General features: G+C 38.6%; 1 protein-coding gene across 14 annotated transcripts in view; it reads left to right on the forward strand.

The window, feature by feature from the left end:
* Positions 1-25,167, forward strand: part of CYRIB (CYFIP related Rac1 interactor B) — a 143,854-nt gene extending 118,687 nt beyond the window's left edge. For all 14 annotated transcript variants that reach the window (XM_061123198.1, XM_061123202.1, XM_061123190.1 and 11 more), the window contains 9 exons: positions 2,343-2,464; positions 6,752-6,857; positions 13,208-13,344; positions 14,437-14,514; positions 16,507-16,623; positions 17,638-17,717; positions 18,949-19,075; positions 20,561-20,631; positions 24,423-25,167. In XM_061123198.1, coding sequence (XP_060979181.1) covers positions 2,343-2,464; positions 6,752-6,857; positions 13,208-13,344; positions 14,437-14,514; positions 16,507-16,623; positions 17,638-17,717; positions 18,949-19,075; positions 20,561-20,631; positions 24,423-24,486 — 902 coding nt within the window. In that variant the 3' untranslated portion in view covers positions 24,487-25,167. The remainder of the gene's footprint in view (positions 1-2,342; positions 2,465-6,751; positions 6,858-13,207; positions 13,345-14,436; positions 14,515-16,506; positions 16,624-17,637; positions 17,718-18,948; positions 19,076-20,560; positions 20,632-24,422) is intronic.
* Positions 25,168-27,277: the final 2,110 nt, after the last annotated feature.

A 27,277-nucleotide genomic window follows, 5' to 3' on the forward strand; every position in this document is an offset into this window, starting at 1 on the left:
TCTGTTTGTCTTCATTTCTACAGCAGTCTTCAGCAGCTTTCAAAATTATAAATGTGACTTTCCTGTGACAGTCTAAAACATGTTTAATCAGTGTGGTGCTGGGTATTTTTTCCACCCTTAAGGGAAACTGGAATCTTCTCCTTTATTTTTAAATTTCTTGGTACTTATTAAACCTTTAATAATGATTAACCACTTCCAAGGTCTATTTAAATCTCCTTGATAATATTTCTTTTGTATATAATTCTCTGTCATATTTTTCTGTTAACAGCTAGTTACCATACCCAAAATACATAGCTTAGTGTTTTCAAACTTCACAAATATCTTTTAATATATAATAGTCAAAATATTGTCCTTTGTCATGAATTCCCACTTCATGAATTCAAACTATGATACGTGTCTACTATTGATGTTATGTCTGTAGTTTCATAATTTCATATGGAAAGTATAAAACTGCTGTTTTTTGCATGTAAAATTTTTCTCTACTGCATCTGGTGTAAGTATAAAAAGTTATAACTGAGGTGTACTTTTTTTTAGTGTGTGTCTAATTATGAGTGGAGAATATGGTCTGGCTAAATGAAAAAATATCACTGCTAAATGACAAACTTTGATTTTTAAAAAACCATTTAGCTATAATATCAGTATTTGCTCCTAGTAATACCTTTATAGCTTTGGACACAGAGTCTTTTAAATTTTCCAGTTGACTCCTCTTGTGTAATTTGTCATAGCAGTTTCTTTGAAAAAAAGTACATGATTTCTGAAAGGAGACTTTTAAAATAAGGAAACAGACTTGAGAACACAAATTCTTAAGCTGGCTTTGCGTGTGAATGTCACTCTTACTGTTGCTGTAGTACTGTCTTAAGTATGTTGACATTAGAGCTTGGTGCTGTGGTTGTTGATTGAAGATATGTTCTTGACCAGTTGGTGAGTTTAATAGATGAACTGAATTATGACTTGCCTTAAGCACAAAGTAAAGTTCCAGGTTTTAGGCACCTGGACTCCCAGTTTCGTGTGTGAACTAAGTTTTTAAAAAAATTTTAAGGAAAGGAATAAATAGATCTTTGTATATTTATGGGGAGGTGAAGTATGTGCAGAAAAGTCTAGGTTCTAGTATTATATGATTGGTAAATGATATTTATGAGAAATGTTCTTAATTCATATTATAAATTTGGTCTGCCTCCCCTACCCTCCAGAGTGTAAGAGAAAATTTTAACATGGAGGAATTCTGACACCACAATTGCTCTCTAAAACATTATGGTAATCATAATGTTTATTATTTTAAGTGCTTTTTGCCTTGTCTGTAGTCTTGAATATAGTCTAGTTGGAAAGATTTATGAAAAACTCAGATTCCTCACAGAACATCTTTTTCCTTCATTTCCCCCCACCAAAAATCAAATGTATCGAATAAAAAAGACTTATCCTTAGCGAAACAAATGACCAGGGTATTAAAAATAGGATTTTTGTCACCTCAAGCCTTAACAGAGAAATCCAGAATTACTCATCTATTAACACTTCTGTTTTGTGGCTAATGCCACACATGGTGGAAGTGCCCATATGTTTGTGTTCCTAACTGTGCTTTTTATAATTCCCCCTTCATTTTTCTTCTCACTCAGTCCCAAGTATATAGAAACTCAGTTTTTGCATTAGTATTTCAAAATTTCAGTGATAATATTGTGTCTTTAAGTATCTAGTTTTTAGTAGCCTAGTAATTCTGGAGTCCTTTCATAACTCAAACTCCTCTGCATAGTAATCTGCACCTTTTGTTCATCAGCAGAGAAGTTCACTGGTCAGTGTATAAAGTGGTTTTTAGAACCACTAAAGTCTTTTTTCTTAGTTTCTAATTTTTTATATCAAAACTCAGTCATTAAAGTGAACTTTATTTTAAAGGAAAGTAGTTTATGTCTTAAACTGTAGATGAGCCAGCTACATTAGTTAGTCTTTCATTTCTATTGAGTTAAATAGATGGTTACCCATGCATTTTCAGTCATTACTGTTAGTGGTGAGTATAGCAGAAACAGTGAGTATACACTGACAATTAAAATTTTTGACTTATAACTCTCATTTGTTTAATATAACACGTCATGATTTGTAACTCGAATAGTGATGTTTGGTGTTCCCTTGCTTCTCTATGATATTTACCAACTTGAGGCTAGTTATTCAAATACAGAACTCTGTAAAAATGATCAGTCTTTTATAAGAAGTGTGAAGTTAGCATTGGAAAAAATGTTAAGTCAAACCAACTTTTTAGACTATTTATTTTTGGATTATTTAATACTTGAGTTATTATACATGTACTTAAAAAAATCACGTGACTGTAAATTTTCTTGTGCTTTCCTGCTATTTAGATGCCCAGCCGACAGAGTCTGAGAAGGAAATTTATAACCAGGTGAATGTGGTTCTAAAAGATGCAGAAGGCATCCTGGAGGACTTGCAGTCGTATAGAGGAGCTGGCCATGAAATACGGGAGGTGAAAATTACTGTCCCTCTTTGTAATCTCTGTTGTTTCCTGTATTGTCTATTTGCATAGTCAGAGTTATTTAAGGGAAGATCACTTGCATTATTTCAGAAGTGGTTGCAGTGATAGAAGGGTAAACAGAAAACAGGATTCTATAACTACGTAATTTATATATATTAAAAAGAATTCTTTTGGCTTACTCTCATACCTAAAATTTACAGTATCCACGGGGGTGCTGTTCAATACTGTTTTTGGAGGGGAGGACGTCGAGCATTCTATGGATTTTCTGTTCTGCCAGTCTGTCATTCTGCTCCTCCTAAGCTTCCTAGGAGAAAGCCAAAACCATCTTTGTGGTCTGGACCCCCTCAACTGTGTCTGATGCCACCAGAGAGCAAGTGTATGGTGTGGTATCCCTCAGCTTTCTTCTCTCAAACCTCTGAACTTATCCAGGTTTTCATCCATCTGTTTTTCTATTTCTTCTGTTTTATTTTTTTTTTTCTCCCAGAAGAAGCCGTGTGCCTACTTCTTACCAAGACTAACTTCTCTACTGTTGTTCTCTACCCTCCTCTGAAACTTTACTCTTTTAATTTCCTTCTCTTAATTGCATCTTTTTCTTTTACTGAGTTCTTCCCCACACGTGCACACATACACTCGGGTGTCCAATACTACCCAAAGAAATTTCCTGGCCTCTGGTCTCTTTTCTCATTGTATTTTTTGAAGGCATAGCTTACACTTTGTCGTTTCAGTTTCTCCTGACCTTCTGCTCCTGTGTTTCTCACCTCTCCTACACTGGACTGCTTGTTTCCTGAACGTCTTGCACATGTACAGTTCCTTGCCTTTGTTTTTGTCTGGAACATGGCACTTCTTTTTTTCTTTTCCTGCTCAGTTCCTAGCCTTCCTTCAAATCCCAGTAATCTTCTACTTCCCTGTACTCTTTTGCCATAACACTTTGCACATTTTTTTTTTTTTTATGGTAGCCACCACTTTTTTTTTAAATCCCTGAGATATGATGTCTGTTTCTTCAGCCTTCTAGCTTGAGGAAGGTTTCTTTCTTATTTTTGTGTATCAGCACCTAGTATAGTGCTTGGTAAGCAGTTAGTGACTATTGAATAAATGCAAGAAGACTAATCTTGCCATTAGCATTGGCTTTAGGTAAAACCTTACAATTTCAGTAAATGAAGGCATGTAACCATTTCTGTGAATTTCAAGTTTTCTAAACATACCAAGCTGAGTATAAATCAAATGTAAAAAGAACAACTGTGACTACTGAGACTGTCATAGGTCAGTTTGAAGACTTGATTGACTTAGTAGAACAACCATTCTACCTTTTGAGAAGGCACATGATAGAATAACAAAGTGGTTAAAGTTTAATGGAGGTTGGTTTATGAAGAAACAGGTTTTTTTTTTTTTTTAAAGAAATGGTCTTAATCAATGCAACTGGCATTATAGAATCATTGTCTTTTTGGAGGTCAGTTTGACAAGGTGTAAAATCAGATCTATAAAATTATATGTACTCTTCTGTCAGATATTAATTTTAGAAAACACTCTCCAGAAGGCTATCATTCAAGGGGGAGGTGAATGTAAAAATCTTTATGGCTGCCTTATTCATCATAGCAAAAATTTGGAAGCAATTCATAGAGTTGTTTTGAGGATAGAGTTAGATAATCTATCAGAAGAGACACATAGAAACTGACACAGAGAAGATAGACTGAGAGTTTACTGTTATTACCATGCTAATGATGTGAATTATATATATATTTGTTTAAATAGCGCTTTATTAAACACGACTCTAAAGGAAAATAAAATTTGATTTAAGATAGAATCTAGTGACTTCCTGGCGGTCCAGTGGCTAAGACTCTGTGCTTCCAGTAGCAGGGGGCCTGGGTATGATCCCTGGTCAGGGAACTGGATCCCACATGCCACAGCTAAGAGCAAGGATCCCGTGTGCTGCAACTAACACCCAACACAGTCAAATAAATAAATAAGATAATTTTTTTAAAAAAGAATCTATTAAATAAACAAAGCTTATTCTCTGGAATAAACCACTAGAGAGGGAAATAAGAACTTTCTGTTAATGTTTTGGTATATCAAACATTTTAACATTTTTGAAAATAAGTTACAATGCCTGCTCCATGACAGCCTCCCCTGCTTCTGTGCTTCTCACCTCTCCTACACTGGACTGCTCGTTTCTGAATGTCTTGCACATGTACAGTTCCTTGCCTTTGTTTTTGTCTGGAACATGGCACTTCTTTTTTTCTTTTCCTGCTCAGTTCCTAGCCTTCCTTCAAATCCCAATAATCTATTTCCCTGTACTCTTTTGCCATAGCATTTTGCATGTTATTTTTTTTAATGGAGGCCATCGCTTTTTTTTTTTTTAAAAAGGCTTGACATCTCACTGAGTGCCCTTTTTCACATTGGACTATGATATAGGTGCTATGTCAAAAGTGTTCTCTGACAGCAGTGGAACTGATCTGAGAGGAGAGTCACAAGTATAAGGAGAACCATAAGCAGTTGTCGTAGAAGAGCAACCAGTGTCTTCGGTTCTAAATCCAGGCAAGGCACACCCAGGGAAATAGTTAACTCTGTTCACTCTTAACAGTGGGTGACATTTGCTGGAGCATTTTAATATTATGAGAATGAGTTGGTATTTAGAAAATTGTGTTTAAATTCTTGCAAGAGAGATTGGATAGGCTTCTGAAGAGAAGAAAATGCATTTAAAATTTTTATCTGTTTGCTTATTTCCCAAATAATAAAATGAACAAATTTTTACTACTAGATATAAAACCATTGAGATTTGGCTTAAAGACTAAAAGGATTGTTTCGTGCACATCAGAATAATACCACAGTCCCTTTGAAATAGTCATACTAACATAATGTGAAATAAGGATTGTTACATGTTGTAAAGTCCAGTTTTCTTTAACATAACATTATTTCTAAATAGTCATATAAGTGAGATTCATTTCAGACTCCTATTTGTTTCTGTAAAAAAGCTTATAAAGCAGTTTGCTTAAACAGTGTATATATAGCCCACTTATTTAGCTTGTTGCTAATTTATCTGAAAGTGAAAGTGAAGTCGCTCAGTCATGTCCGATTCTTTGCAACCCCATGGACTGTAGCCCACCAGGCTCCTTCGTCCATGGGATTCTCCAGGCAAGAATACTGGGGTGGGTTGCCATTTCCCTCTCCAGGGGATCTTCCCCGCCCAGGGATCAAATCCAGGTCCTCCTGCTTTGCAGGCAGACGCTTTAACCTCTGAGCCACCAGGGAAGCCCTGAAGCATCCTCTAAATCTATCTTGTTTCAGTTTTATTTGTTTCCTTCTGGTTTTGTATGGATGGAGTCAGAGTACTAGTGTCTTGGGGAAATCTGAATGTGCCATTATCTTCTGATGATATTGTGAACAGGTGCTTCACCTTTCAGAGGGAATGTTTAGCTCACATGAAGATGTTAGAAAAAGCAGACCAGACTTTTATGGACAAAAAGTGAAGAAAAGCATCTGTAAGCGAAAGGAAGATGAAATCAATAATATACATTTCTTTGGGAATAGCCCTCTGTGCTTACAAATGATTGCCCAATGACTTGGAAGACTGGGCAGAGAAAGAGCATATTCATATTTACAACAGAGTCTCCAGATTATGTTTTATTTTCTCTCCTTTAACATTAGAAACTTTTTCACCTTCTTCAAGAAAACCTAAAAAAATTTAGATTCCAGAATAGGGTTTTAGTTATAGGGAAGGGATAAGTGACAATTTCTAAATCACATTTTCAGGTTGGTTTAGGTTCTTCGGTATTTGATAGCTTTTTTAAAGCTAGGTTGGGCCTTGGAATTTGAATTATTGAGCATTTATTAGCCTTTTCCCCAGAATGGGTCTTATTTATCACCTGCCTTTTTTGTTCCTTTTATTCCACTAAAACAGTTCTTAAAGAATTTCTAAGAAAGCTTGTCTGTGATATGGGAAACAATATAAAATGGTATCCTTATTTGGTTCTAAATTTGAGAGTCTAAATTTTAGATTCTAACATGTATCAAGGCATAATATAGCTGACAAACATACATTGTGTCATTTTTTATTCTCTTCTATCCATATCCATTGCACGGGTGATGAAAACTATTATACTAGGTTTAAAGTACCCCTGGAGTTGAGAAGGCCAGTTTCAGCTCTCCTGGATCCATTATACTGAGTTTCATAGACTATACCAGAATTCCCTGTGTTTGCCAAAACCTATATTTTAATGTAAAAATAATACTGTTATGATTTTTTAATAAATCTTGATTATTTTTATTCTTTGGATTTTGAAGGCAATCCAGCATCCAGCAGACGAGAAGTTACAAGAGAAGGCATGGGGTGCAGTTGTTCCACTAGTAGGCAAATTAAAGAAATTTTATGAATTTTCTCAGAGGTTAGGTAAGTGGAAAGTTTTATCATTATGACTTCCTCAGTGAAAAAGGATGTTATTGATACTGGAAGCTATTTACAAGATTTCATTTTCACACTGCTAAATGTATATGTTTCATAGGTAAAGCAGCTTGTAGACTATAAGATTATAGCTTAATGTTGCTGTCTTCCTGTTCAGCTAGGTCTTTTAAGTTATTGAGACCATTTTTCTCAACAAATTGAAACTTCTATACGAAGATTTCTGATTTTTTGCAGCCTAAAGTGTCCTATTGTGAGAACTGCTGGTAGAATTCCTTTCCAGCTCTGGAGCAAATCCTTTCCCATGTGTGGGAACTAATCCTCAGTCTCCTCGGTGATTTAGATTTTTGTGTTCTAAGATCGATCAAATCCACGTACCTAAAACTGTACACGATGAGAACAAGGAAGCTAATGGTATATGTGAAATTACCAAGGGAGTTATTAAGTAAAAAGAATTCGGAACTATATGGTTTTTCCCTTGTATGGGAAAATTTATTTTAAGATTAGAATTGTGCCTTTAATACAGTGGATAAGTAGAATTGGAGTTCTTTTTCTTGAAAAAGGAAGAGACACCAGGTAAGATTTAGCCATTTAGCTGCTTGTGTACATTGGAAGAGCTTTTACTTTGTGAAGTTGGGAGCATGGGGTGGAAACTGGTGTAGATTGTGTCATAAGTTTGAAACATTTCAGTTTAAGTTTTTGACATGTGTTTATATAGTTTAACTTTTTGAATCATATAAATATGTTATATATCCTAAATGAGTACATGCAATTTAATAAGAAAACTAGTACTGTAAGATAGAAGCCGGATGTTCAGTTGCTCAGTCGTGTCCCACTCTTTGTGACCTCATGGACTGCAGCACGCCAGGCTTCCCTGTACATCACCATCTCCTGAGTTGGTGATACCACTTGGGGGCTTATAAGCTAAATTTAGACCTGAGATATGATTTGTTTTGCTCACGTGGTTTTTTTAAAAATTCCTAATTAGTTGCCACGTTTTAAAATTGGTAGTTGTTGTGTTTTGTGTGTATATGTCTTAAGTCTTTGGTTGCTTTGGAAAAATCAGTAGCTTAGGCAGCAGTTAATCAATTGATCTTTCCTCTCAGTTGGCGAAGCTGAGTGGCAAACCAGCTGTGTCCATTAGTTAAGGAGTGTGCTTTCTGGTTGCAGTGGGCCCCTACTGCATCCTGGTTTTTTATATCTGCTCTCTTTATGTCTTTAAGTAAACTGCTTGGCCATTTGTGTCAACCTCTGCTTCAAAGTTGAAATTCTGTTTTTTTTTGTTTTTTTTTAATGTTCGTATTTTTTTAAAAGTACAAGAATCGCTATTTTTCCTTAGATGCAACACGCTGTCAAATGCAAAAACAAATAATAGTTGAGATAGAAGTGTTTTGTTTAAATTGTCCTTTTCTTACTAGAAGTAAGAATTATAAATTATTTTCCTCAAGCATAGCAGTCAGTTCTTTCAGTCAAGTATCTTATGTAATCTGTAGCTTTGTAACCTCAGGGGGCCTAGGTGTTTTTCTCTTGGTTATCTTCACTACTACTTTAAATAAGTAGTTCTACTTAGTAGTAGTATCACTACTACTTTAAATAAGAGTTTTTTCTGTGTTGCTAGTTCCCAGCTGCTTTTGAAGTTAAAATGCTTTCGATGCTGCATAGATCCTTCTCACATTCATATTGGTCTCTCAGCATTTGCCAATTAAAAAAAAAAAAGAATAATTATAAAATAGGTCAAACCGGGCAGGCTTACATGTTCATATTTTAACTACTGGAATTACATCAGGTGGGTGGTGTGTGTTTTGGCACAAGTGCTGTGTTCCGTCTCACCAGAGGTTGTAGTAACACAGGTAGTAGCATAAAGCTCTCGGGTTTTCATTCTGTCATGTGGAAGCCTTGAGCCTTCGTTGTATAGGCTAGGACTTCTGTAACAGTGTGAACAAAGTACACATTTAAGAGCTGGTGGTTTACTCCTCGTCTCCTGGCTGGTAACGTGTTTCATGTTTCCAGTTTCCTTGCTGACAGGATGCATAGCCTTGCTTGCCTGTGATAGGAACTCAGTGTTGAACGAGTGAGCGAGTGATGGATTAATGAATACATGCATCTGATATATCAAATATTTAGGGGAAGCAATAATAATAGATTTTAGGCTTTCAAGGCCTAATAGCCTGTGTTTGAATTCTGGTGTTGGTGGTTATTAGCTGTGTGCTCTTGGCTCCATCATTTAAATTCTGTGAGCTTCAGTGTCCTACTTGGACCTCCAGTGAGTTGAGCCCTCTGCTTTAAGTGCACTTAACCTCTGTTGTCTCTTTTCCTCCTCGCTGTTGAGCCAGTTCAGTTCAGTTCAGTTGCTCAGTCGTGTCCGACTCTTTGCGACCCCATGAATCGCAGCATGCCAGGCTCCCTGTCCATCACCAGCTCCTGGAGTTTATTCAAACTCATGTCCATCAAGTGGGTGATGCCACCCAGCCATCTTATCCTCTGTTGTCCCCTTCTCCTCCTGCACCCAATCCCTCCCAGCATCAGTGTCTTTTCCAATGAGTCAACTCTTCGCATGAGGTGGCCAAAGTATTGGAGTTTCAGCATCAGTCCTTCCAATGAACACCCAGGACTGATCTCCTTTAGGATGGACTAATTGGATCTCCTTGCAGTCCAAGGGTCTCTCAAGAGTCTTCTCCAACACCACAGTTCAAAAGCATCAATTCTTCTGCACTCAGCTTTCTTTATAGTCCAACTCTCACATCCATACATGACCACTGGGAAAACCATAGTCTTGACTAGATGGACCTTTGTTGGCAAAGTAATGTCTCTGCTTTTTAATATGCTGTCTAGGTTGGTCATAACTTTCCTTCCAAGGAGTAAGCATCTTTTAATTTCATGACTGCAGTCACCATCTGTGGTGATTTTGGAGCCCAGAAAAATAAAGTCTGACACTGCTTCCACTGTTTCACCATCTATTTGCCATGAAGTGACGGGACCGGATGCCATGATCTTAGTTTTCTGAATGTTGAGCTTTAAGCCAGCTTTTTCACTCTCCTTTTTCACTTTGATCAAGAGGCTTTTTAGTTCCTCTCCACTTTCTGCCATAAGGGTGGTGTCATCTGCATATCTGAGGTTATTGATATTTCTCCCAGCAATCTTGATTCTAACTTGTGCTTCCTCCAGCCCAGCGTTTCTCATGATGTACTCTGTGTATAAGTTAAATAAGCAGGGTGACAACATACAGCCTTGGCGTACTCCTTTCCCAATTTGGAACCAGTCTATTGTTCCATGTCCAGTTTAACTGTTTCTTCCTGACCTGCATATAGGTTTCTCAAGAGGCAGGTCAGGTGGTCTGGTATTCCCATCTCTTTCAGAATTTTCCACAGTTTGTTGTGATCCACAGAGTCAAAGGCTTTGGCATAGTCAATAATGCAGAAGAAGATGTTCTTCTGGAACTCTCTTGCTTTTTCGATGATCCAGCGGATGTTGGCAATTTGATCTCTGGTTCCTCTGCCTTTTCTAAAACCAGCTTGAACATCTGGAAGTTCTCGGTTCACATATTGCTAAAGCCTGGCTTGGAGAATTTTGAGCATTACTTTACTAGCGTGTGAGATGAGTGCAATTGTGCGGTAGTTTGAGCATTGCCTCTCTTTGGGCCAGAGATGAGGATGAACACCGCACACAGAACACGGAGCACCACACAAACTGTGAAGATGCTCGTGGTCCTTCAGAATTTCAAAGAGGAGGTCGCTTGGCTCGAGCACTGCGGATCAGCCATGGGGTGGACTCCAGGAGAGGGACCACTTGACTAATTCAGAAGATACTGAGCTTTGCCAACATGGTTTAACCTTGCTGACCTAAGAGACATCCTGTACTTGCTTGTTTCAATCAGAGGCCTTCCCAGTTGAGGCAGCTGTCTAAGGAAACGTTGTGTGTCCAGACAGTACACAAGCTGCTTTGTGTCTCCTTAGTCTTCGTCCTGTCCCAGGGGCTTAGAGCGGCCACCTCCAGGGATCGTAGTAGTGAGTGAGTCTGTCCTACATGGTGACTCCTCTTCAGTGGGCTTAATTCACCAAAACCTATTCACAAGGTTCTGAAGTGCCCACAGTAATGGTGGTCATCTCTCTTGGGTGTTTCAAATCCCCTGCAGCCCATATCCTTTGGGTTCTCTCCTGAGGATTCAGACTGGTCGATGGCTGGTGGTCGGTAAGAGAATATATGGCTCTGGTCTCTGAAGGAGCCTCCTTTCCTAGTCATGCCTTGTTCCCCCTTCTGGATCTATTTTGTGGCCTGATCTGTCATTGTTTCTCCACTCGATAAGCCATCCATACTCACACAGTCCGTTCTCCATGCTGCAGATGAAGTGGAGTTTAATTTTTTTATCATTTGTTAATTTTTGGCTGGGCCTTTGGTCCTGCTTGAGAGCTTTCTCTGGTTGCGGTGCCATGGGCTTCTCATTGCAGTGGCTTCTCTTGTGGAGCACAGGCTGTGTGTGCCCAGGCTCAAAGCCTGTGGTTTGCAGGCTTCGTTGCCTGCAGCATGTGGAATCTTCCTGGACCAGGGATTGAACTGGAGTTCCTTGCATTGGCAGGCAGGTTCTTAACCACTGGACCACTAGGGAAGTCCGAAGTGGAGTTTAAATGCTAATCTGATGGTGTCACCACCCTACTTAGTCTCTGTAGGGACACTAAGGTGACAAGGCCAGCGTGCTTCATGTGGCACACAGATAATGGGCATGTGGTTTTAGTCTCAGGCTCCTCTCCTTCTTGCCTCTGTTCCACCTGCGTTGCTGTCTTGCAGTTTGTCTCCTTGGTCTTGTACCTCTCAGTTCAGGATTGGGCTCCCTGCCCTGTCTATTTGCAGACTCTTGCTCATTCTTAGCGCACAGTCCAATCTCGGTCCAGGTGTCATGTATTCAGGCAGGTCTTTCCCTGAGTCTGCAACTGGGTGAAGCTCCATTTGTATACCTTTCCATGGTACCATACCCTTCTAAGTACATATCCCAGCTGTAGTAATTTGTCTGTCTTCTCTCTGTGTGATTAGTCTCTGAGTGAGCAGAGGGTGTGTCCGTCTTCATCTGTTTACCCACTGCCTGACACGTATGAGACCATCAATACGTTTTTTTAACTTCCTATTAAAAAAGGATGATAACTGTCATTTGAAGTTACTGTGTGGATTACAAATAGTGTCTAGCTCAGTACCTGGCACATAATAGACGCATAAAGAGTACTTACTCTTGGTACTAATCAGTAATTTAATCTTTTATAAGGTTATGGAAGGCTAGTTAGACTGTCATTTTATATGAGAAACAGCTTATTATGGTGGAAATAATGGGGCTGTGAAGTCAGAAGCACTTGGCATTTATGAAATATACCCTTGGGGGTCTGACCTCTTTGAAACTCAGTTTATCCATCTGTAATGCCCATGTCATAGTTGACAGTGAAAGTTAAATGACAGACTAGGTTAAGTGCACAAGTATGGGTGTTAGTTCATAATCCAGTCTCATAAATAAATGGTAAAAGTTGCTAATTTTTTCAGCTTTTTAAAAGCTGATGATATGACATAAATTTGTTTTCCTTAATAAATATCTTTATTAATCTAGCATATTTTCATAAATAGCAGACCACCATCTAACTTTATAAACTTTGTTTTCTCTAAATAGAATCTAGGCTTCTTGTATGATTGTGTAGTATCTAAGAGTATTAGTTTGATTTCTGGGATTTCTTTGAAGCGAAATCAGTATTTCTGTTTTTTTTTTTTAGTATTTCCATTTTTAAACACAATATTAGTCTGGCATTCCAAAAGTAGCAGTTGTTTCAAGGGACAATTTTATTTGTGTAATGAATTAGAATATTTATATTATGGCCCTGAGATAGCAAGCTGTGCAACACTTAGGAAGCTAATTATTAAACCACATATTTGGTTTCTTTTCATAGCTGAAAGAACATAGTTTGTGTTTATAAATGAACAGCACAAAGTATGTGAAGTCGGTAATTTGTTCATACCCACATGTAGATATGACTGACCATGGTTTCACCAAAAAAGACATAGTCACAGTTACCATTTCATAAAAATCAATGCTGTGTAGAATATGAAGATAATGTTGTAAGATTTGTCCTTTGATCCTGATATTTCATTCAGATTCAGATTCTTCATGATTCTGAATTTGGGTTTACAGAAATCGAGTTAGTCACTTCAGGGTTTCTATTCTAGTCAACAGTACTCAGTTTGAGTGTATGTTTAGATAATCTAGCTTTTAAAGAAAACTTATTTTTATGGAAATTGAAATCAAAACATTTTTAAAATGCTCACTTTTTAATAAATAGATACAAACAACATCTTAACGTTTTGTTCTTTAGAAGCAGCGTTAAGAGGTCTTCTGGGAGCCTTGACAAGTACCCCGTATTCTCCCACCCAGCATCTAGAGCGAGAGCAGGCTCTTGCTAAACAGTTCGCAGAAATTCTTCATTTTACACTCCGGTTTGATGAACTCAAGGTAGGATTGTCCTGCTGGTCCTCCTTGTTATGAAAATCATGTGTCTTTTAATGAGTACTAGGAGGAAATGCCTGGAGCCCTTGTTAAAATGTGGTGGAATGATGTCTGCTCTTCCTCAGCAAAAATGGAAAGCTGGATTTAAAAATTATGCAGGCTTTTTGGTGTAGCATAGCAAACAGCAAATTACTCAGTATTCAGTTTTCATTTAACTTCATTTTAAAAAGCATCTCTGAAACAACAATATTGACATCTTCTAATATTTTTTCTTTTCTGCTCATCCCCAGTTTTTTTTTTTCCAGCATTCTTCTATTAATATATAAAAATGTTGATTTTTCTTTCTCTCTCCTACCCCTCTCCTTCTTTACCTTCTTCCCTTCTTCTGTCTTCTTTCTCACACCCTCGCCTTCCCCCCATCTACTTATAAACATCTTTTTTGCTAGAAGGAGTGCATTTAAAGAAAGAAGCATTAAATTCCATATCAGGAGACATTAATTCCACTCTAGGCTCTATCATAGTAACTAATGATGAGGCGGGTCCTCTGACTTTCCAGCACCTCACGTACCTTGTTTAGAAAATGGAAGAGCTGGATTCCTAATTCCAGCATTTTATAAACATTGTATCATAGACAGCTATTCTCCTTTATTCATACTTTGAACACAAATGGTTTGTTTATAAAATTTTAGTCTGTTTGATGACTGCCCTGTATATTAATTGTAATAACCCACAATAAGTGGCTACACATTCCTTTTTGTTTTTGTCTGTTTGGTAATACCATTTTTGGTGAGCAGCCTTTTCATATGTTACCTGAAATTAATGAGAAGAAAGAAGGACAGTGTACTGACTGTGACTGAAAACCAGTGTGCACAGTCTTCTGTGTTCATCATGAGACAGTTAGCAAATCAGTGTAGTAAGCACAGTGTTACATAATTTAAGTGCAGATTGTCATCTTGGATGATAACGGTTTTAGTTCTTAAAGTGGTATTACAAATTTGAGAATGTAAATTAACTAATTATAATTCTAGTAGATACTTCATTTAATTTTTATGCTACCCTTTAGTAAATAACTTTTTATTTCATAAATGTTTTCTTTAGATGACAAATCCTGCCATACAGAATGACTTCAGCTATTACAGAAGAACATTGAGTCGCATGAGGATTAATAATGTTCCAGTAAGTTAAAGTTTGAATTATGGTGTGATAATAATAATTCATATCTCGATTTGTTCAGTTTACTCTTTTATTCATTTATTAACTCATTCATTCAGATAAAGCTAAAGATAGTAGTAAAGTTAATAATTATGGTCATCCACAGCTGTGGGAAGAAAGAGCAAAATGTAACAAACCACATGGGATTTACCACTTGGTTCTTTGTTCCACAGCTACTTCAGTAAACTGCTTTTTGTCTGTATAACATTGATACAGAATTTCTCCTTGTTTTCTCGTTTTAACTGCAGAAAAGTTTCGTGAATTAGTGGTTATGAGTTATTTATCCCCGTGTTCTTAGATTGGAAGACTCTTGGGGAGAGGCTGACCCGGGATAGGAACAGCACTAACCCTGGCAGGAAGGGGAGCGGGGTCTTGGACCTCAAGCACATCTGTGTCTGACACCGCCGTGTGAGAAGATGGCTCTGAGCCTGTTGCTCGGCTAGCGTAGCATCTCTTCTGGCTTGTTAGCCTCTTGACGTCTCATTTTAAGCTGTTTAATACTCTTTTTCTCGTAGACATCAAATGCCACCTTAAGTGTGAGAAAAATACTATCTTTTTCTCTAGGTATTTTTAGGACCTATAGTGTGCTAATCTGTATGAAAAACAGAAAATTTCTAGGGTCATCCCTGGCCTCAAGTAGATAGTTTAGTGAAAAAATACTGTGTAAGTTTGTAAGGAGTGTCAAGTGGTATAAAAGGTAAAAAAAAGCCAAAGGATCATCAGAGACCAACACAATACTGTAGAGCAGTTGTCCTCCAGTTAAAAAACAAAACCAAAGGAGGCCATTGAGTAAGGATTTTATGAAGTCATCGCTCTTAAGACAGGCCTGGATCAGAAAGATTTCTTTTAATGAAGCGTCTGTTAGATGTATTAGTTTGGTTTTGCATAAGCCAGTTTATTCTGTGAGGCTGACCTTATTGTCTGTCTTTTTCATACTCACTATGTAAAGTAAAACGACCCAGTTTTCTGTTGTAGCCATCCTGCCATCATTCAAGACCAGAGGCACTGAGATCATCTTTGTAGTGCCCTTTGCTCTCAGTAATTAATTATAGGTCAGTTCAGTCGCTGTCAAGTGCCATTTTTCTCAGGTTTCTTCACTGCCCCGCTTCCCATCTCTTAGTACTTCTGTCCAAGTTAAGAGCCTAATTCCCACTGTTTTTGGCAACTGTTCTGTAGCTGCAGAACTTATTTTCTGGCATACTGTCTCTTTCTTTTTGGTACAGTCTGCCGTCAATAGTTAACTTTATTTTGAAGATTGGCTAAATTGTTACTCCTTTCTTCTAATGCTAAGTGGCTTCCCATTACCTACAGAAGAAAAATATGACCTGAAGCTAAGATTTAGTCTGACCCCAGCTTTCCCTTCCAGCTTTCTTTCACTGGTTGCTGTCCCTTACTACAACTGACCTATTTGAATTTACACTCTGCCAAGTCATTTGAAAGCATGTTCTGCCCCCTGACTGGTTGAAATGTCCCGTGTACCTGCTCATCAACATCTGCCAAAGCCTAGCCCTTCCATGCATCTGTTTAGTTCCTTCCAGTCCTGGTCCTCCCCTCATCCCCCACTTCATTCCTCGTCTCTTAGCATGTTACTAAGATAAGCTATGTGGATACTCGCTTGCTCCTAATAGCGTGTGATGTCATAGTCATCTTTCTGTCCTCTGTGGCATTGAGATGGTCTCTTGTATACAGCAGGCAGCCCATTCAAGTTTCATTTCATGGTTTAATATCATTTAAAATATTTTTTAAAAAGTTAAACTTTAAAAAAATTTCTTTATATTTTAATCTTTTTCTTGTTAAAGGTAATGTAAGTGTTGTGTACATTTGAGGCTCTAAAATGTAAGCATATTTATTATTAATAGATTAAGAAGCATTAGCTAGGCACCTTGCCTAGATCCTTTTATAATATTATTTTAATAACTTAGGAGCTGATATTAAGTGCCCTTATTTTCCTCACAGGCAGAAGGAGAAAATGAAGTAAATAATGAATTGGCAAATCGAATGTCTTTGTTTTATGCTGAGGCAACCCCAATGCTGAAAACCTTAAGTGATGCTACAACGAAGTTTGTATCAGAGGTAGGCATTGCCTAGGAAGTTACTCTTTGTGTCATTCCTCTTCAGCCTGTGTCCAGATAGGATGGGCTCAGTGAGTCCGCCTCAGGTCCTCTAAGCTGATAGAGGCAGCTTGTGCGCTGCGTCTGGTCCTGTCGCCCGAGACCCACGTGTACACGCCTGCCTCCTATCGGCAGTCGCCCTTAGGATGGATAGGCGACACCTCCATGGTCTGCTGACCACAGTGAGGTCTTGACACTGTACAAGCAGATGACTTAAGGGGTTTCATCCCCAGTTCCTTTCTTTATCTCATCCCTACGTCCACTCCCTCAGACAAGGCAGTGTTATTGGTTCTCCTTATTAAAGTGTACCCTGAGTCTGAGAACTGGACCCTTTACTACCTCAAGCTGCCTCTCTGGAGCACCCCACCTCTTCTTGCTTGGATTTCTGCATTCATGCTCTGACCCACTGTGGGCCTGTCTCCTGAGTGTAGCCAAGTAGTCTTAAGACCCAGACCACATTCCCTTCGTTCTTGGCGTAAAGGTTTCCAGTTTGGGAAGTTAAAGAGGGAGGGGGTCGCATGTATACCTATGGCTGACTCACGTTAATATATGACAGAGGCCAAAAATATTGTGAAGCAGAATATTGTGAAGCAGTTTTCCTTCAATTAAAAATAAATAAGTTTTGATGGGGGGAAAGGTCTCCAAGCGACTTCCCAGGGCCCTTAGGATCAAATCCACGTGTCGTGTGTCTCTTGGGGCCTCGTCTGCATGTTGTGGCTATTCCCGCCCAGCTCTCAAATGTAAGGACTTCTTGAGAGATGGGAGGATCTCAGCTGTCTTGCTCCTAGCTGTGTCCTCAGAGCTTAGAACAGTACCTGGAATCTAGTGCATTTCTTTTTCTAGTGCATTTTTTAAAACAAAATTTAGAGGAGGAGTCAGATTTTAAAGTTGATAATTTTTCATGTTATGCTAGGTTTTAAATTTTTCTTAAGTAATAGCTCTTCATCACTCTTTTGTTCTCTGTACACTTTTGCAGAATAAAAATTTACCAATAGAAAATACCACAGATTGTCTAAGCACCATGGCTAGTGTGTGCAGAGTCATGCTTGAAACACCGTGAGTATTTGCTGATGTTTTTCACTTGAACAGTCCTGTTGAAATGATTGACAAAGTTATGAATATGTCATATTTGGGAGGTGGAATTAAATATATCCCAAGTATATAATAAAATTAAAGTAATTACACAGCTTAATGTAGGTTCTGGTTAAATGTATAAAGTACATTTGGTTTTCAGGTTCATCAGACCATCAGATGCTTCAGAATAGGGTTTCTGCGTGCTTTTGAGGGGATAGGGGAAGAACTTTAAAGCTCATCTGGTTATGCCTCTTAGATATTCTCTTTCCTTTTCAAAGAGCACTTTGCCTTTTTGCTAGAGGGCTAGAAATACTCTTAAACGCTATCCCTTCCTCTCAACATTAGTTATTAGTTCTCAGTCTTCTTTTTTCTCCCCGACATTAACCTAAATTCTTTCTGGGTTTCTCCTCTCTGTCAAACCATTTGTAACATATACCACAATGTTTTCTGTCTGGATTTTCGTGTCAGCAGGCAGAAAGAATTTTTCCTATATTCCTGAATAGTATGATTTTATTATATAACTTTAGTTTTGTGGAGCTTTTTTTTCCCAAAACAATATTGTATGCTCATCTTATTGGGAAACCTTTTGAAGTAAGAGAGAAACTGCTTATCATCATAACGTCGTCATTCTCATCTAGGGGAGCAGGGTCCTGGGGAGTGAAGGGACTTGTGCACCGTGACTGACCTCAAACACCTGCTTGGGTGTCTCCATTGTGGTCTGGACTCTTTCTGCTATGCCATTGCCTTCCTTGTAGACTAAAAGTGCTATTTCCTTTTTCCCATTTGAGAGAAGACTATGATTGAATTTTAGAATATTAAAATCCTGCAATACAGTAATATGTTTAGATCAAGTTAGCATCTATAAATGCCAATACTTTCTCTATTAAGCTAGTGGCTTTTCTCATCACACTGATGATGACAGCCTTTCAAAGCACCCCTCCCCAAACTTTTACTTTGGGGCTACTTTTAATCTCTCTAAAATTGTCTGATCTCCGCTGAGCAGAAGGGGCGAGATACCAACATGCATATAGAGACCAGAATGTGGAAGTGATAACTGTTCCGCCCCCTCATTTCTCTGGGAATCTCGTTGCAGAGAAGGTGAGGGTATAGTCTTAGCATCCCTTTTATATATCAGCAGGATAGAACTTTGAGCATCAGCCAGCTCATGAGTCTGTGATGGGCCTCATCCACTTTTATGTTTCCTACCCTCCAGGGAATACAGAAGCAGATTTACAAATGAAGAGACAGTGTCATTCTGCTTGCGGGTAATGGTGGGCGTCATAATACTCTATGACCACGTGCATCCAGTGGGAGCATTTGCCAAAACTTCAAAAATTGATGTAAGTTATATTTGTTTTTTATGTAATTCCCAGTAATTTCAAACATAAGTGGAAACCATAGACTTTTATTTAAGGAGCTGGCCAGCTACACTCTGTCTCAGAATTTAGTATTATAGTTTGTGATAATGGTAGGTTTTGGTTTTCTCTCCTCTCATGTTATTTCTTATAACCCAGATACAGGTGGAGTAGAATGAGGGAAGGTAACGGCAGTTTTAGAGTGTCTCCTTGTGGGGAAGCCTCATTCATCAAGTGGCACCTCCACATACTTGGCAGTATGTGTGAGTAAATAATGAAACATAAAAAAAATCTTTTTATTGTATCCTTTCATTCCTTTGACCGAAGGCCATTTTTAAACAAAAGCTTTACTTTCAAGTATGTATTAAAAGCCAGTAGAGGTGCCCCAGTGAAGAAAGCTGAAGACTATATACTGTCCCTTCTCCTCCCAGTCATCATAATTTGTGGTTGTAGCCTGAGTTTTTCTACTTTGTAATTTCTCGCCTCACTCTCATATCTGGTTCATAAGAATTTTAACCAGTATTTACTGAGAATTGTCTTCCAGTTACCCTTTGACAGACTCTTGGCATTTCGTGTATAGAGGACTGATGATTAGTCAGTCTTCTTATCTTCATCTATCCTATGTAAAGAGAAATAAATCAACATTTTTTGAACCATTACTGTGTCCTAGGAATTTTAACATTTGTTCTCTCATTTAACTTTGAAAATACTCTTAGGATGTAGGTGTTATTTCCCCTGTGTTAATAGAGAAATAAAGTTTAGGGAGATTTCTTAATGTAACTGCTAGTGAACGGTACCTGGATTTTGAACCCTCGTCTCCATGGCTTCCAAAGCCTGTGGTGTTTCTGCTATGCTCTGCTTTCTCACAGTAATCAGGCTCATCTTCCTTGCGGATCATTTTCATCAAGTTGTTCCCTTTCTGTGAAGCCTGTGACAAGTCTCTGCTGCCATCCCCATCAGTTCCCCATGAGTCCTCCTGGCTTTTGAGGCCTTCTGTGAACTGCCCTGTGCGATTCACCTTAGCCCTCTGCATGTGATGAGCTTCCTTACTTTTTTTATTGGGTTCATCTACCTGGAAGGTGCTTCTTTTTCTTACCAGTGTGTCCGTTCTGTCCTTTAAAAGGCTTCTCAGCAGCTTTTCCAGAAAGTCCTGCATTAGTAAACCCTTCGTTTTCTCGTTAGTGTGTTTGGCACTTCAGTTCATCTGATTTGGTTTCCAGAAAGTTTTGCCTGATTGACAAATTGAAAATAACACTTGGGTAGATTTTTCCCCCCTATTCTAAGAATAATTGTTTTGACATTTCTAGTGTGTTATTTCTCATGAGTGCCATAGTTACGGAGCTGGTTTAACTGTTATTAATTGTTTTGAGAATGACTGTTTTGAGAAATATTAACAGTATTAACTGTTTTGAGAATGAATGTTTGATGAAAAATCAGTGTTTCATGTTTTCTGTTTTGTTTTCTACTTAGATGAAAGGCTGTATCAAGGTTCTTAAGGACCAACCTCCGAACAGTGTAGAAGGTCTTCTCAATGCTCTCAGGTGAGTACGCGCACAGGTACACGTGGATAGGATGAACATGTTAAGATGTTTCAGTGTGTGAATAACACATAAATGTTAGAAATGTGAAGATCTCATGTTGCTTATTGGTAGTCTTGCTTTCAAATATTGGTCACAGTATTTTTTATAATGAAGAATGTATGTGTGTATGTGTCCCACTGAAAATAGAAGTTTCATTTCTTTGCCGTGGAGTGTGACTTTCACTTTTCTGCCCACCTCAAAGGAAGGACTGCTTATTTGTTGTTTTAATAAAAGCAATTGTATAAAACTCAGAAAACAGGGAAATTTTAAGAAGAAAATATGGAACCCTCACTATTTTGAAATAAACCGCTATTAACATTTTGGTATATACCCTTCCAGTTTTTTTTTTTTTTTTTTAAAACATTTTGATGCATATCCTTCCAGTTTCTTCTTAAAATACTTGTATATAGTCATAGCTTTATATAAAAGTTTTTACAAAATAATATTATACAAACTTTTATAGCTGAACTTTTCCCTTAGTATAGTATAATTATATTTCTGTGTTTATACTACAGATCTTTATTACTTTTGTGCATTTTTTATAATGAAAATAAAGCAGTCATTAGTTGATGTCTGTCTTCTCAGTTTAGACTTACTTGAGTTAGTTACTAAAGCTCCTTCGAATCCTGGACTATTTTTAAGTGAAAATCTCAACCCATTATAGAGTCTTGACTACAGAGATTTAATTGGTAGTTATCATTTCCCTAATGTAAAAGATGATTTGCTTGTTACTTGATTGTTTTGTGTTTTGAACACAAAAACTGTGTGAACGCAGATATTTATTCAGTGACGTTTTGAAGTCATAGGCCATTGTAGTGCATTGTAATTCATAGAATAAACTGATTTCCAATATAGTATCACCTTCTTCACATGTTTCATGAGCAAAACAGATAGTTTATTCTTTTTGGACACTTAGTCACATCTGGTGCATCATTAAGCAGAATCTAGGCTGTGTCATTTCAGCTGCGTGGAACCGTGAAATTATTTTATTAAGATGATGAAAAGTATTCTATAAGCAGTGACTGTCTACATAAAGATGGTCTATTCTGGGGGTGGGGGTTTGAAGAAGGCTCAAAAGGGAGGGGAGATATATATATATATGTATAATTAACAACTGATTCTCGTTGTTTGGAAGAAACCAGCACAATGTAGTAAAACAGTTATCCTTCAATTAAAATAAAAAGAAGATGTATTCTAAGTGAAAACCAGAATGATTAAGGAACATAAAATAACAACCAAAAAAAAATCCTTATGTCAAACTGTTTCAACCATAAGCCTATCAAAAACCTTAAGTTCTTTGAATTTTTTACTCTGGAGACTTCTCACTGATTGTATCAATATTTACGGTATTGTAATTCTTGCTGCTTGATCCCTTTCCGAGGATTCCCCATGTCGCAGTCAGCCTGAGCTGTCTCCCAAGCCCTTTCCTTTCTGATTGGCTAGGCTCTTCCAAAAATAACAGAGGTCTAGGAAGTTTTAGTGTAACATTTATTTACCCTGAAGAGACTGTGCTTCCAACAGTAATTTAAAACACAGAGTTCACTTCTGTTTTTCACAGTGTAAAAGTAATTTGGTGTGGGACAGAGGAGGGCAGTGGCAGTGAGTACAGAGGTGCTGATGTCCACCCCACACACGCTGTGTTTGAGAGAAAGGGGGAGAAGACGCACTCTCTGCCGGGTGAGGCGAGAGCGTAGCTGTAGGTTTCCTTTCTAAATAATACCTTAGAAGTCAGAAAATAAAAGTTCACTGCAGAGATAACTCCTGAGCTGTTCTCATTCATAGTGAAACACATGTGCTATGTCCGCTTGTTATTTCCCCCTGGGAGATTTTGTGAGGTTAACCAGCATACCTGTTGTGATGTAGTAGTGGTTATAATTAGTAACAGTTTTATATCACTGTACATTTACCATGCAGTTTCATGTCTGGGGCTGTATTGCCTCTTCACCACAGCTTAGTGAGGTAGCTGGTGGTATGGGCCAGTGGGGGTGTCTCCATCCTACAGTAGATACCTGAAGCTCTTGAGAGACTTAAAGATGGTACAACTAATAAATGTTGGAGTCTATCTTCAGATTCAGGGTTTTATTCTTAAAATTCCATATACTTGATACTGCATTATCAAGCTGCAGGTTTACTCTGAGATTAGTCATTGCGCTCCGGAATCATCTGGATGGAAGGGAAATGCAGATTACCAGAGAGTCTAGTCTCTCCGTTAGATCTGGGGAGGGGGTGTGGCGCAGGCACCTCATTTTATAAACAAGCACCCTGTGTGTTGTAGATAATGTTGGTACTTTGAGAACACTGCTTAAACTAAACCAACCTAGCTCTTGACATGCTTCACTCAGAGTGAAGAAGATACTGTTAAGAAAGCATTTTGGAATCCCAAAGTGCTGTGCAAGTGTTGTTATTTCTGTCTCTACAAAATAGAACACATTTTTGCTGCATTATTTTCTTTTTTAAGTGAATAGCTTATTTATTACAGATGCTCACTCCATCCTTTTCTTCAGAGTCAAGTTTTAAATAATATAGTTGCATGTGTGTGTGTGTGTGTGTGTGTGTGTGTGGTTGCTTGTTTTGAATACTTTTCTGTAGTAATGATATAGTTCTCTGCAACTGACACTATGCAGTAAGGAGAAAGCAATGAGCCATGTCTATTTTACAGATGGAGAAAAGGAACCAAGTTTCTTTGATCATAAGAGAAAGAGAAACAAAGAAAACTAGAGTGGGAGTTCAGGTTCAGTGCTAGATAATTACCTTTTTTATTAATTTATTAAGTTTATTCTTAAGTAGTATTAGTAGTTGCTTTTCTTCAGTAGAAAAGTCATATACTCTTGGAAAAGGACTTTTGTGTTTATGTGTAAAGTGAAATAATGCTGTTCATCTTCACATATACGTTGCGTTATTTTCACTTGTATTAGATGCCGTTAGCCTTTTCTTGATGAAAATGTGAGGATGAACTGTCTTAAATACAAAGGAGAACAGGAGTTTGTAAACTGCTTTTGTAAAGGACCAGAGAAAAAGCAAATATTTTAGGCTTTATAGGCCCTGTGGCATCTGTCAAGCTATTCAACTCTGCCCTGGAGAAGGAAATGGCAACCCATTCCAGTATTCTTGCCTGGAGAGTCCCGTGGATGGAGGAGCCTGGTGGGCTACAGTCCATGGGGTCACAAAGAGTCGGTCGGATTGACTGAGCGACTTCACTTTCACTTGTAGCAGGAAGGTGACCATAGACGATACTTAAGTGAATCAGCATGGCTCTGTTTCAGTAAACTGTTATAAGCACTGAAATTTGAATTTGATGGAATTTCCACATTAACGTGAAGTACTATTTTTTTTTTTTTTACTTTTTCTCTCAACCATTTAAAAATGTAAAAATATGCTTAGCTCATAGGCCATACAAAAATAGATGATAGTTGGATTTGATCCATGGGCTATAATTTGCCAGCCTTTGATACTGGACAGCTATTTTCCTTTGAGAGGGAAGTTATAGATAATTGTTTACTGTAGAATCTAACCAAACCTTTTCAATGAGGGAGGTAGTTCTAAATGAGTAAAGCCGCCGTTGGATGTTCTGTTTAAAGGTAGGAGGCGCATCAACCAGCAGGGACTGAAATGGGGTAAAGCGGGACGGAAGAGGCCTTCTTTTGTAAGACAAGATCTCCTGGCTAGTTGTTGCTCTTACCGTAATCACAGAACCTGATGCAGGTTGTGGTTCTTTTTTTAACCCCCTAAAATGGATGTTTTTCCCTTCATAGGTACACAACAAAACATTTGAATGATGAGACTACCTCCAAGCAGATTAAATCCATGCTGCAATAACAGTTCTGGAAAAGCACCTGCTGTGGACAGAAGACAGTATTCTGCAGTGACTGAGAATGCACAGTTTTTAGTGATTGCAATTACTATCTCATTTACTCTTGCTTTTTATTTCTTTCCTCTGTTCCCTCTCCCTCTTTTTTAATCATGTTCTTGATCTTAAGACTTCTTTTCTGTGCCAAAATCAGTAAAGTTTTACTCTGAGGGGATATTGTCCTTTCAAACAGGCCATCTAAGGCAGCTAATTATGCATCGCATTGGGGTCTCTACTGAGAAAAATTCTGTGACTTGAACTAAATATTTTTAAATGTGGATTTTTTTTGAAAACTAATATTTAATATTGCTTCTCCTGCATGGCAAAACTGCCTATTCTGCTATTTAAAAACCCTCAATGACTTTATTTTCTACTGCCGCTTTTTTCATGTGCAGCCAAAATAAAAATGTTTAAATTAACTGTGTTGTACAAATGGTACCCAACACACACTTTTTTTAAATTAGTAAGACTTTTGTTTAAAGTTTTAAGTTTGCATTTTGACTTTTTTTGTAAGGATGTATGTTGTGTGTTTAACCTTTATTAACTAACGTTAAAAAACTGTGATGTGTGCGTAGAATATTACGTATGCATGTTCATGTTTAAAGAATGGCTGTTGATGATAAAATAAAAATCAGCTTTCATTTTTCTAAGTGTGGTTTGGTTTACTGATATTTTGTTTCTGGGTCTCTATAGAGTTTTCCCTATGTGTATTTTTTGGAACGTATATGTACAGTACATTTTCCCCTCTTTTAGGGGAGAGCTGGGTCTTTTTTATTACTTTAATTGCTTTAAAAATCTTGCTGAGTACAACAAGACTAGTGGTGGTGGTGGTTTAGCTACCAAGTCTTTTTCCAACTGTTTGTGACCCTTTGGACTATAGCCCACCAGGCTTCTCTGTCCATGGGTTTCTCCCATGGAGTGGGTAGCTATTTCCTTCTCCAGGGAATCTTCCTGACCCAGGGATTGAACCCTGCGTTGCAGGCGGATTCTTGACCGAAACTGAGCCACCAGAAAAGATAAGATCTAGTAATCTTGTCATACTTGACTTTTATCCTTGATTTACTCTTGCATGGATGTAGCAACAGAAGGGAAACTACACCTTTGCTCAAAGGGCAGTTCTCCGGAACTGAAAGGTTGCAACTTGAAATGGTATGTGGAGGGAAGAACCAGTCCTGAGTACTGGGAGGAGAGTGAGTATATGAGGGACTTCTGAGGAGAAACTGAAGGCCGCAGTGTCGCTAGTGGTAGGAAACTTGGTGTGCTTATTACTTTAAGATCATAAATCTTAACCATAAAGTGTCCTAATGGGGAGAAGCTGCTTAAAGTTTGTCTAGTCCACCCATGCTGGGTTAAGGGTTATCTATGGGAGAAAATCCCAGAGAATTCCATCCATGTCTCTGGCTCACTAGTACCAAATGACCGTGCCCACAGCCTGTCGTGGTAGAATCTCTGCTCTGTCACCTCTCTGGCCTCGGCCTCCCTCTCTGCCACCCACAGCCTGCAACCAGCCAGGCTCAACTGCGTGCTGCTCAGATTGTTCTACTCAGTATGACACTTCGTAACTTGGGTCCCACTGGTCCCTGAGCCTGTCATCCCCTTCCTCCCTCATGTTCGTCTGAGGAATGGCAGCTCTCGTCTTTGGAGGATCAGCTTGTGTCGCCTCCTTGACAAAGCCTTGGGGATAACACGAGCCACCTTCCAATAAAGAAAGATGTAAGGTTAAATAGGCCCCCTTCCCCGGAGGTAAGTCCACCTGGAACCTGGAGATGCCCCGTCATTTGGGAAAAAGGGTATTTGCAGCTGACATTAAGTCAAGGATCCGGAGATAAGACCATCCTGGATTACATGGGGTCCTAAACCGAATGTAAGAGGAACCGTGTGAAGGTGGAGGAAGCTGTGTGTCTGCACACTGAGGGTCCGGAGTCACCGGCAGCACTGGAAGCGGGGGAGCTTTCTCCCAGAGAGCCTCGCCAAAGAAACCAACCCTGCCAACACCTTGGCTTCAGAATTTTGACCTCCAGGACTGGGAGAGAAGAAACGCCTTGCTTTAAATCACGCAATTGAGGCTAGTTCATCATGGCAGCCCTAAGACCTCATACAAGTGTCTCATCCAACAGTGCTGCCATCTCACCGGACTGCTTTCCTCATCCCGTGAGAACTTAAGAGCCTCATCTGATGTCCCTTCAGCGTCCCAAGGATTTTTCCCAGTACCTGGATCTAAGGAGGTGCCAAGTGTAAGTGCTTGAATGGATATAAATTAAAAATGATGTCATGGCTGAAGTAGATGCAGTAATACTGCTGTGGCCTTTGCAGTTAATGTATTTTGTGGTCTCCGCATCAGAGAACAAGTGGAAGTTTCTTTCAACCTCCGACCAGGCCTCAGCAAACTCCTCTGCGAGCCAGTCAGTCCTCCTGCCACCTATTTCTGTACAGCCTGAGAACTAAGAATAGTTTCTACATTTTTAAAAGGTTGGCAGAAGTCAAAACTATATTTTGTGGCATGTGTAAAATATATGACATTCAAATTCCAGTGTCCATAAATAAAATGTTACTGGAACACACCCTCACTCATTTGTTTACATGTTACTTTTGGCTGCTTTTGCGTTACAACAGCAGAATGGAATTCTTGTGACAGGCCATATGGCCCTCAGAAAGTTGACCGATCTCTAGTTCCAACAACAGGTGTCTGAGAACCTCAAAGAGGTTGAGGTTGTTGGAACCACGAAACAACAGTTTCCGTGTGTGGGAAGCACAGTGCTG

This window comes from Dama dama, chromosome 21 (genome assembly GCF_033118175.1).
Source record: "Dama dama isolate Ldn47 chromosome 21, ASM3311817v1, whole genome shotgun sequence".
Taxonomy (NCBI): Eukaryota; Metazoa; Chordata; class Mammalia; order Artiodactyla; family Cervidae; genus Dama; species Dama dama.